Source organism: Triticum urartu, chromosome 6A (assembly GCF_056163025.1).
Source record: "Triticum urartu cultivar PI428250 chromosome 6A, HENAU_Tu73, whole genome shotgun sequence".
NCBI lineage: Eukaryota > Viridiplantae > Streptophyta > Magnoliopsida > Poales > Poaceae > Triticum > Triticum urartu.
The window spans coordinates 479,787,582-479,799,448 of record NC_141878.1 but is presented as its reverse complement, the minus strand read 5'-3'; the positions used below and the strand labels follow the sequence as shown (position 1 = coordinate 479,799,448).

General features: G+C 45.5%; 1 protein-coding gene across 3 annotated transcripts; it reads right to left on the bottom strand.

Annotated features, from left to right (window-relative positions):
• Nucleotides 1-6,075: 6,075 nt before the first annotated feature.
• LOC125514198 (putative transcription factor KAN2) lies at nucleotides 6,076-11,397 on the bottom strand. 3 transcript variants are annotated; one of them, XM_048679480.2, is made up of 6 exons: nucleotides 10,472-11,397; nucleotides 10,119-10,195; nucleotides 9,124-9,178; nucleotides 8,827-8,977; nucleotides 7,067-7,136; nucleotides 6,076-6,819 (listed from the first exon to the last, which is right to left on the bottom strand). In XM_048679480.2, the coding sequence occupies exons 1-6, from the start codon at nucleotides 11,052-11,054 to the stop codon at nucleotides 6,688-6,690; spliced, it is 1,068 nt and encodes a 355-aa protein (XP_048535437.1). In that variant the 5' UTR covers nucleotides 11,055-11,397; the 3' UTR covers nucleotides 6,076-6,687. The 3 variants fall into 3 exon arrangements, with proteins under 3 accessions (XP_048535437.1, XP_048535438.1, XP_048535440.1); XM_048679481.2 differs by having other exon boundaries at nucleotides 7,067-7,133; XM_048679483.2 differs by lacking the exon at nucleotides 7,067-7,136.
• Between the last annotated feature and the right edge of the window lie 470 nt (nucleotides 11,398-11,867).

The following is an 11,867-nucleotide window of genomic DNA, read 5'->3' as shown; positions in this document are numbered from 1 at the left end:
GCTGCGTCGTCGCGTTTGGTTTGACATGAAATGACCTCTCTCCCTCCTCTCCCTCCCTCTCTCTCTCTCTCTCTCTCCCTCTCTCTCTCTCTCTTTCTCCCTCTCTCTCTCTCTCTCTCTGCATGCATCTCTGCCACGCCCTGCTGCTGCTGCATGCAACGCTCGTCTCGGGCCCCAAAGCAAGCAAGCAAGCTGGCATGGCTACGCTACTCGATCCCTTGTTGTTTCTCCTTGGGGCGCCCCCCAATCATAGCGTAATGGAGTGCCTTATCATTCATTTCCTCCTCTTTTTTCCTTCTTCCTCTCTCTCTCCCTGCGTCTGCCCAAAGCCTTTCTTGGACAGTGCGTAGTCTTCGTCGATCGATCAGAGATTCTCCAGCCTCCGCATCGAGCTGACCTGACCTTCCTCCAGGGGCTGGCCACTCCATTGGGGCCTAAACCAGCTCTGACCCGTGCACGATTAAGCCTGATCACACATGCAGTAAGAACTTTCGAACTGATGTAGAAACTGCGCAATCAACCGATGTGTTGTATCATGACATGACTTGGCGCATACTTTTACCAGTGCACGCTCAACTGTGACTGTGAGGTTACCTTAGGTTTTGTTTAACTTGCTTTCACAAAAGTCAAGATCTTTGTGGCGACCAATCAGTCACTCGCAGCAACACTTGCTAGCAAGATGCTAAAAGTAAGTGCGTGCGAATTCGAAGGCAAGTATAAAACGGTGCGAATGGAGTACCTAGTTCTGTATACGTACGTGTGCCTAGAGCAGGTCAGGTAGTACCACGTACAGTACGTGTGAGGTTGCAGCAGGCACACTGCATAGCTACACGCTGCTGAACCAAGCGTGCATGCACGCACAGGCATTGCTGGAGGGGCGGGGCCACACGTAGTCTATGTGTGTGCATTCGGGATGGACGCACGCACGCATGCATGGATCCCGCGGAAATCACGGGAAAAGGCTGTGACCTTCTTGGTCTACGCAACATGCATGCATGGCTCGCCATAGCCATGTCGCTTGCGTGCGCTCATCAACTAGCCACCGCTGCTGAATGCCACGCATATGGCAGCAGCTAGCTTGCCCCTCATGCAAGCATATTTGTCTGCATTTCTTTTCGTTTTCTAGGGGGCAAAGGATTTGACCGGCTTTAGTTTACAACTTCTTTTCCCTGCTGCCCTTCCAAAAGCGTCCGCGACTGTTGTGGAACAGCGATCGATTACCAGCTACGACGACGACTACCACTTCTGCCAGAGCCTGTCATGTCAAGACGTATGTCGAGGTTTCTTCAGGTCGATATTCCCTGTAGAAAATGTGTTTGTATTGTCCAAAAAAATTAGTGTACGAAGCTACCTGTAGCTAGCTAGCTTCGACGATGACTCAAACGCAAGCCTCGTCACACTTTCATATATACTCGTACACATCTAGCTACGCCTACGCGCCGTCCGTCGATGCGTCACACAGATGACTCACCGCTGGGCGCTGGGCAGTGTCCTGGCTATATACACACTGCTCTACAGTAGACATGATCGTCATTTAAATTTGGAGGAGAGCTATGTAGCTGCCTCCAAAGCGAGCGAAACGGACGAGACGATGCATGCATAGTGTGCAGTGCGAATCCAAGAGGCCCGGCCGGTGGGTGGTGGTGGTGGTTTGGGAACGTAAATGCATGCATGCATGCTTGAGCGGCAGTACGCTTGGGCTCGGGTATCGATCGGTGATTGATCGAACCATGCATGCACGCACGAGAACAAAAATAGGCAGGCGTAGGCTAGGGAAGAGGGTAAACGCTCGTGTTGAATCAAGGGCTTTCCGAGAGAGGTCACCTCACCCTCACCTCACCTCAGGCAGTCAGGCCAAGGCCAAGGAGCGTCAATCACACCACGCAGACATGCCGCCGTCGACCGACCCAGACGCGCGTTACCGCCCAACCTCTCTGAAAAGATTTGACTTCAATTCCCGGCCCCCTTCTTCCTCTCTAGATTTTTCTGGTTTTCTTACCGTCTCCCTTCTTTATTGTATATATATCTTTTTTTAGCATCAGTACAGACATAAGCGCTCATATACACGCGCATACACTCACCCCTATGAACACACACACGCACCCCGACCCCCTATGAGCACCTCCGAGAGATTGAGCCGGCATATCATCTTGAGATTTACGAAGTCACCGTAGACGCCTCGTCGTCGACAGGAACGTCTCCTCTCACTGAAAGCGCATCGCCGGAAATCCTGAAATAAATCCAGGAATAATGCAAGCACCAGGATTTGAACTCTGATAAATTGAGGATACCACTGTCCACCTAATCATCTCAACCACAGGTTGGTTCGCTTATTGTATATATATCGTGACGTGATGGAGTGAGTGATTGACGGGGACAATTGCATGCAGGCATCCATGCACGGCGTTCGTAGGGTTGTTCCCCAAATTGACAAATCTGCTGTTTCGCATGCATGCATGCGTGCATGCGCCGTGCGTACGAGCCATGCGTTGTTTACTAGCGGGGGATAGGATCGCTGCTGCCGTACCAAACGTTTTTTTTTCTTTATAGACAGAGAAGAATGCCGTACTGGACCTCGATTGATGCTTCCGCGCTGCGCTTGTTTGCTTTGTTTGTTTGTAGCTCCGTATACGTACGTGCGAGGTGCATGTTTGCCTGTATTATGCGCGAGTGTTTTTGTTCAGGAAATATCGAGGACAACGCAAGGGCCTGGCCGGAATGTGGCCGCCGTAAAGCCTAGCTACTCCCTCCGGATAGGATCGTCAGTTTAACTACTGAAACGCATAATATGACATAAAATATACATTTAGAAAGTTCATTTGACAATGAACCTAGATATATAATTTTTATGTCAAACAACAGAACACTTGTTCAAAATCACGGACCTAAAAACCCATGCCCGACTTATATTCCTATCCAGAGGGAGTAGTAGGAAATCCGGTTCGTCTTAGTAATGACCCGACTTACCTGACCATTTCCTGTCTACCTGGTTATTTTTCCATATCACATCCTATATATTTAGATATGTGATCCACACTAATATATTTTTCTCGAACCTCAAATATTCTTTTTTTTCATGGAAAAAAACTTCCAATCAATTCAACATCTGTCATGGCAGTACAAAGGATACCAGAAGTAACAAAAATTACATCTAGATCCGTAGACCACCTAGCAACAACTACAAACATTGGAGCAAGTAGAAGGTGCGCCCCTTCCTCATAGGAGCCGGGCAAAACTTGTTATAGTCTTATAGTAGACATTTGGGAAGTCATCGTGCTAAGATCTCAAAAAACAAGCGCACCAGAACAACAACCGTTGCCGATCATAAGAGCTATAGATCGAAAGGATCCAACCTGTCGACATATGAACGAAGACAAGATCCAAGCAGAACCACCAAAGACTAGCATCGATCGAATCCCACTAGATTTGTCGGAGACACATCTCCACACGCCGTCTCACTATGCTAAACATATTGCCGAGGCTGGGGCTAGGCAGGGAGAACCTTATTCCATCTCTAAGGAGCAACCTTTCCTGAGCAGGACAAGCCCTAAATGAACTATAAAAACACCTAAAAACGAAGCACGATCCCTACCGTCGGCAAGGGCTGGGGTCAACCGCGTCTGAATGGCCCTAGGGCCACTCGAGACGAGGCGGACCGACGGCGCGCCAAGGGGAGGAAGAGGAACCCTAAGTTTTTTTCTTGGAAGAGGAGTAGGTGGCTTTGTCGAAAAGGATTCCAATAGTATTACCTCAAACATTCAACCATGCACGCGAAAAGATCTATCTCAACATGCAACCACGCATATGAATAATCTCTATTTTGATGACCATATTTCATAATTTTACAACTACACTAATTAAAAAATATTGAATCATATGTATTTTCAATTTCATTTCTCATATTACTAATTCATATATTCATGTCCACACAACTAAATTTCATTGAAATATATTGTAACTTGTTCCCACCGCGACCCATGAGATATCATCTAGTTATAAAACAACTAAACTACTCTCTCTGTTTCTTTTTACTTTTTAGTCCGCATATAATTTTTTTTCTTAAGACAAACTTCATAAAGTTCGACCAACTATATAAGAAAAAAAATATCAACATTCACAATATGAAATCAATATCATTAGATGTATCATGAAATTAATTTTCATACTATATAACTTTTGTATTGTAAATGTTGTTGATATTTTTATGGTAAATTTGGTCGAAGTTTACAAGTTTGAGTTCAAGCAAATTTTATACGCAGAGTAAAAAGAAACAGAGGGAGTACAACACAATTTAGAACTGCACCGAATCATAATCTGACAGCTCAAATATCATGATTACACTTTCCTCACACTATACTGTATGCCTCTATATGCTTGTCAGGGAAAAACCATCATCAACTTTTAAGTTCCCAAGACCATGAAAAATAAATAGAGTAAGTAACAACATTTTGACTCATTGTTCTATTTTCTCCCTTCTAAAATATGTCTTTTTAGAGAGATACACTCAAACTTCCTTATGTTTGACCATTAATTAACCAGAGAATACTTAAGTTGGTTAGATTTAAACGATACCCCTAATGTTGTGATTAAATATTGTTTCAAGATATAATTTTCTATGATACTATACATAAATCCTCAACTGATAAGTAATTGTCAAAGCTGCATACTTGATAATGTGTGAAGTCCAAAAAAAATCCTTCTATTTTGAGACAAAGGGAAGTCATACTCTCGGCAATGTCATGCATGACATACTCATCCATTGCAAATTAATGTATAGTGTAGAATAGATGCCTAAGTTAAAGTTTTGGCCAGCAATTTATGCTACACAAAGATGATGCTATTGAAGTCGATCCAACAACACATCATGCTTGTGGTTCATAAATACTGATGAAATATTAACAAAAGATCTATGGTCGATTCAAACTTTGGCACATACCACTCTATATTTTCGGATGCATTTCAATTGGTCAAGGTACTAAAATTACTTCCCCCGTCCTGGTTCAATTGCAAGTTTTTACTATACTTCTCGGCCAAAGAAAAGTTTGACCATACATTTGCATAACAAAATATAATTTATACTTATGTAGCAAAAATAGTACCATTGAAAACTTCTTTTGAACATGAATCCAACAATATAATTCTTATAGTATATCACTTATATTTTTCCAATTAAATCTACGGCGAAAGCAATTAAACTACAGCTAGGATTCATCACCACCTTGGACCAACTAAACCACAACTAACACACCGGGGAAAGCATCATACTCTCTTGTTTGAGTATAATCTTTTTCGGTTGTTTACGACAAGGCTTTGACCAACAATTATGTTTTTGTATATATGAAGGTGATACAGTAGTGCAATCATAAGTAATTATGAATATGAATTCAATGACATCATTTTTGTGACACATGAACTACAGAATAATAGAGTAACTGCGATTTTTTTCCTTTCGGACCGCAACAGAGTAATTGTTGGTTAACGGCTTGTCTTAACCAATGAAAATATGCCTTATGCATGGTGGGTGCAGAGACTATATAGTACTAGATGATACCCCGCACGTTGGTGCGGGAATATTTGCAATATATTTCGATGATATGTGATTTCTATGGAACGTAAATAGTGATGCTACGAAAACTAAAATTGCAAATCCATATGCTTTATTGTGTTTGATTAATGTATTGTAAAATATCTAATATATGTTTGCATGTTGAGGTGGACATTTTCATGTGCATGAATGCATGTTGTGAATTGTGATGGGTCTTTTGCCATGCATGTTGCTTGATGATGTGGCATGCTTGCATGTTGAGAGAAATATGTTAGTGGGGGCTAGCTATTTAGATATAGAAGATTATTGACTGATCCATCGATGTGGCGGTAGAAGTATACTGCAGTCAACTTGGTAGACATATGATCAAACATACCACTCCAAATACTCCTTTTGTTGATTGATCACCTTTACTGATTCGCTTTAGCTCATGAACTGCAAATCCAGCCAGATTTGCACCAATGATATCCAGACCAGGGAAGGTATCGATTCCAACCTAGCAGCTAGCTAGGAGATAGGAGTGGCTAGGAGAGAGCAAGACAGGTGGATCCATCATAATACATGCTTGCATGGTCCATACGTACACTACACACGCATATATGTAACATAAGCATCTCAGCTTTACACCTTTCTTGTGGCATAACAAAAAGATGAGACCTTTCTTAACCTAGCAGCTCTGTCTCATCAGGCAGCATGCCATGAAGTGCACGCACACATACACACACTCTTCAAGCTACATCGTGTGTGTGTTGTGCACCAGAAGCAAGCAGGCAAGCTAACCAGCTTGTTGCATGCTCCTGACTGCCTTTGATAAAGCCTATCTATCTCACTATCCATCTCTCTACCACGCACGCACACTTGCACGCACCCATGTCTCTCCCTCCCTGGCCCCTTTTGCACTTTGTTCCTAGATCAACGGTGGTCTCGTCTTATTCTTTAATTCCCCAGCTGCATGCCTCTTTTGCTTTCTCATCTCCTAGCTCCGGTTCTCTCCTCCTCCTCCGCTTCGTACGTTACGTGCATATGGGGCGGGAGCCACACGAGTATGCATCTGATGATTAATCTCTAGATCGGTGGTCACATATAGCTAGCTAGCTACGCATATCTTCCGTTGCCGTCCGGTCGACAAATCGACGGCGGCCTTACATTCTTCCTAGGGTGAAGTCCAGATTCGGTTTCTTGGTGCCGACGACTAGCTCCGACAATCGGAACGGAGCCGACATCAAGTCGGCGGCATCGTCGGCGACGACATTGGGGCACTGCGATTGCACGTCCTGCGATTGTAAAAGAGAAGGAGCATCAGATTAAATAGATTGCGATCTGCATATCATAACAGGAAATGCATGCTGCCGACACTTTGCACACAGGGAGCCGTCGGAAAGATGCATGCATGCGGGAAATGGAAGGAGGAATGATCGCCACTGCACTAACTAAGGCAAAGCATATCATGGCCATTGCCGATGGGGTATTGGAGGTGGTAATGATGATCACTCCCTTGGGGGAAAAAAGGCGAGTACGAACCTCAAAGGATTTGATGTCGCCTGGGTTGGCATCTGATCTTGATTTCCCGTGGAACGACCAGGCCCCTCTGCTGCACCAGCAAAAGGAAGGAAAAGACAAAGGAAGGAATTGAATTAAGTATCACCTTCTTTTCTGTATATCATGGGCTGATGAAAGAATCAAATGCCGGCCTATCTATCTATGATCTATCTACATATCTTTTCTTCAGTGGGAGTCCATTTACATGCAACACGGGAGAGGCGGGAAAAGGCGTAGGGAACAAAGCGCGCAAGTCCAACTTTTCACTGTTAAGATGGTGTCAATGGCGAGCAGCTGGCTTTATCAGAGGGGTTAATTGGAGGTAAAAAGCTGTGTAATTGGCTATAGCTTGGTGCTTGCCGCGTTATTTACTCACCCATGTGGTACGGCACACTGATCAATGCTTGCTTACACCACATGTGTGCGCACAACCACATACACATCATATGTTCTCCGGTCATTTTCTAAATAAACATGTACACTACTCACTCCTCTCCTACATGGGTATACAGTTTTTTTAGGGTTACATGGCCATACAGTTGGCCGTGCAGAGTCCGCAAGTACCACAGTACGTGTGTATGTATATGGTACATGGACGGCTGGATGCTTGTATGCGATTGTACATACATACAGATAGGTGTACAAGAGCTAGCTACGCCTGGTCACGCAAGAGAGATTAATTGTGTATATCACTATATACATGTCATGTTGCTTCTGAGATGTAACTTCTGGTCAAGATTCCATGGTAGTGCTACTATATTGCCTGCTTAATTAATTGTAGTCGTGGAAAGTGTATATGTGTGTGCACTTTTGCTGCCTATGGCTAGATGGATATGTTTAATGAAAGAGCTTAATGTATAATATATTCAAGAGATGATTGCACCATCATGGGGAGCAGATGGAACAAAGGTAGAGCCCTGGTGCTTTTTGTGAGCACTTGGAGGTGGTTGATATGGTAGGAACAAAGAAAATGAGACAAAGGAATAAGAGTTTGTTTTGCGTAAAGCAGGCACTAGCTAGACTGCGGTTTGATCCTAAAAGCACCCTCTTCAGATCAATTATATCATTGTAAATGCATAATCTATCAATTAATTATGTACGTAATGTGACTGTAGATTCTTGACGAATACCTGTACATCATCATGCATGAGATGAAGAGCCCAAACATGCATGTGTGCTACTACTACTACAGCATGTAGTACGCGTGTATTTAAGCGTACTTTGTTGCTTTAGCGCTCTACAGGAAATTACCATCAGCTTTTGACCTGTAAGGACTCTGGAGTTATATCGATCTGCAAAGCAGTTTTTGTGTCTCACAAGAATGTTTAGATAGACTTGTAGCTAGCTGTGCCCCTCTCTGTCATTTCGCCTGAAATAGCAGAAAAGACGGAGCCCAGCAGTGTGGAGTAATTCTGATGTGCATGCTATTGCTAGCTAGCTAGCTGCTGATATCCATTAATAGCCCACTAGCTAGGAACATTTAGTTTGACATGGAGCAATCCATAATTGTAGGAAGGGAAGGGACCCATATATCATTCTACATAAATCTAGTACTTATACAATTCAAACCGATCATCATCGGTGCACTGGAAACTGATGGAATTGTACTATTTGTGTATGATTAGGTGCTGTGCTGTTCTCTCATGTGATATGGAGTAGCATACATCCACCAGAATACAAAACGAGGAGTACTAACACGGGAGCTAGCTATAGAAATGGCGTTGTGTGTAGTATGTTGTTACCTGGAGGAGTTGTTGCTCCATAGAGCGCACATGTTGGATCCATGCTCGTTCCCGTCAAGATTTGATTGCTGGACTGAAGACTCAGACCCGCTGGTGTTGGCGATGTCGAAGGAGCTGTCGTCAGGGATGTCGATGATTGTCTTTGCTTGTCCTGCAAAATAAACATTCTACTCACTGCTAATCCCATGCTGAATCTGTGCCTGTCTGTCACTGGGATGTCGAGATGCCAGTGACACTTGTACAATATACTACTACTAGTCTGATTTCTTTCTCGAGAGCTGATCTGATCATACATACCGTAGGATGAAGCAGCGGCTGGTTTGTGGTCAGTGGTCTTGATGGTCCGGTACATCTGCAAGACAATCAACTGAGATCAGTACTCGCTGATACACTAGAAAGCATATAATATAAGTATATGTACTCGTAGCTGACTAAATAATGATAGGGTCAGCAGTGTAGCGGTATTAAAGTCGAAGCTGTGCAGTGGTGGTCTACGAGACGGAGCAATAAATATGGGTGGCAGGGGTGGGCAGCGGCATATATGCACAATTGCGGCATTGATGGCGCGATCAGCTAGTAGCTTGTGTGCAGGCAGAGAAGCCCTTAATTATTGAGAAATGATGCAGGCTTGTACTTGCCGGCCGGCCGTCTGCTCTTGGGCATGCAGCACAGCATGCATGGATGCGCATCATATTCATATTCATATCAATGTGTGTGCGTGCGCTCCTGTGTGCACTGTGTCATCCATCCACCGTTCCCTCTCCGGTGACTGTGTGTGACGTTCCTCTTTTTAATGGCACGCATTTGCTTCCCGTTGCATGCTTATCTTTGTGCTGCTCAGCTGCTGATCTCGGGTTTTTATTGAAAAGCTGCCCTCCTCCCCTCTGCCCCCGGTCCTCCCGTCGTGGTAAAGCTAGAGGGAGATAGGGATAGAGAAAGAGGGAGGAGGTACGAGCAAGCGGGGAATTTACTGCTCAGAAAGTGAACTGTAGAATGACTATTCTTACATGCATGACCGACCCAAGATGCATCAAATATTTAAAACTAAAACTGGTACTATATATTGTTCTGGCAGCAAGAAAAGAAATGATGAGTTAAAGGTCGATCGAGTGGTGCACGTAGAATTCTCTTGCAAATCAAGGTGTGTGATGCATACATCTAGGAGTATCTGAAGTGGTAGTAGATCTACACGTACGTTGAGGAGAGCTAGCACAAGTGATCAAAGCTCAATTAAAATAATATAACCAATGAGCTAACCATGGACTTTATGTAGTTAAAGAAGATCCCCTCACCTGCAAGTGAGACTTGACATGGGCCAAGGTTAGATCCTTCACGTCCATTAGCTCAAGAACCGACTTGGGCGTTGCTCCTGCACAATCGCAAGAGAGGGAGTATCAGAAAACAGTACACAATAATTCCTTCACCAACACATATAGAGCTTAGCTTGTACTATGCCAATACGCCCATGCATCCTTGTCTAGTTCTTTTGAATGCCAGCACAAGAAATGCAAGATTCGATCAACAGGATTGCCTACTTTGCCAGCTAGAAGAAAATAGTCATCTAACGGCTGCTAACGAGCAAGAAAATTCAGGAGAAGAAGAAAAAGAACACTTGAACGCGCGAGAAGCAGTTAGCAGTGCATACTCTCGTGGCCTCCGAGCAGTTCGACGGCGTGGACGAACCGCGCGTGCAGCGAGGTGGTCCACCGCATCCTGGGCGCACGGGAGTTCCGCTTGGCCGGCGGCGCCGCCAGCCGCAGCGCGCCGACCTTGCCGGGCGACCTCGGCCCGCCCGCCGCGCCGCCGATCGCGTCGTAGCAATGCTGGTGGTGGTGGTTGTGGTGGTGGAGCTGGCTCTGGAGGAAGGGGAGGGACTGCGAGGTGTTGTACACGGGGATGCCCCGGATGGGCTTCATCGCCGCCAGGTCCTGCACCTCGTGGAGGATGGGCTGGGTGTGCTGCAAGAACTGCAGCCCGCCCAGGTGGCCATCGGCAGCGCCGTAGTGCGCTGCATGGAAGCCGCCGCCGGCAGCTGCCGGCGCCGAGGGGTATGTCCTGGCGATGGACGGGGGTGTGAAGGTTGCTGCCGCTGATGCTGAGGTCGCGGCGGCGGCGGCGGTGGTGTCAAGAGCCCTCTTCCAAAACCCTAGGTCCATTGGCTTGGTGGCAGGGGGCGGATTGATTTGGAGCTGGAGCTGAAGGTCCGGGTGCGACGGGAACAGCTCCATTGATCCCTCTCGCAAGTTGCGGAGAGCAAAGTGGTGTGCTATCGGCCGCCGGCGTGGACTTGTGGCTAGCTAGAGAGATCGAAAAAGGGTTAGGGCGGAATTGAGGTGTGGAACTTGGAAGATTTCTTGCTGGGAGAGAGGGGGAGGAGGAGAGGAGGAGCTCGGGGATGGGAGGAGGAGAGAGAGCTGGGGACTTGGAATGGTGAAGGACAGGAGTGTCTGTTTGGATGTGTTGTGTGAAAAAGAGGCGAGTGTAACTTGTTGCTTGGAGGTGGCCGGCCTAGGATGGAAGATATAGATTGGTCTTTTCGTCCATACACCATGCGCCCCCCTTTCACTTTCGTTCCTCACATTTCCCCCCCTCTTTATCTCCTCCCCTTTTTATTCCACGCAGTCTCTCTCTTGTGGGTGTTTGGTGGCAGATTGCAGTGGGAAAATGACACTTTTGATTGGGATGTATGCTCGCGGGAAGGCAAGAACTGAGGTATTATTCCCTTATCGGGCTTTATGCCCATTCTTCATCCTCACGTGAATTATACGCAGGAGTACATGCGGGTCAGGTTGGTGTTCTTATGGACAGACTACAGCCTAGTTCGGAATTCCAGAATTTTCCCGGTTCGTCATGTAGGGATAAAAACTAGAGGATTTACTGGCTGGGTTTTATACATTTGTTTCGAGTGACGCCTTGATAATAAATTGAGAGGCAACCTTGTTTGGGAATCACATTTATTTTTCGGATTTGCTAAATCTCATCTAGATGGGATATAATTATGTCACGTCTAAGTCCATCACCACAGGATCAAACTTACTTAT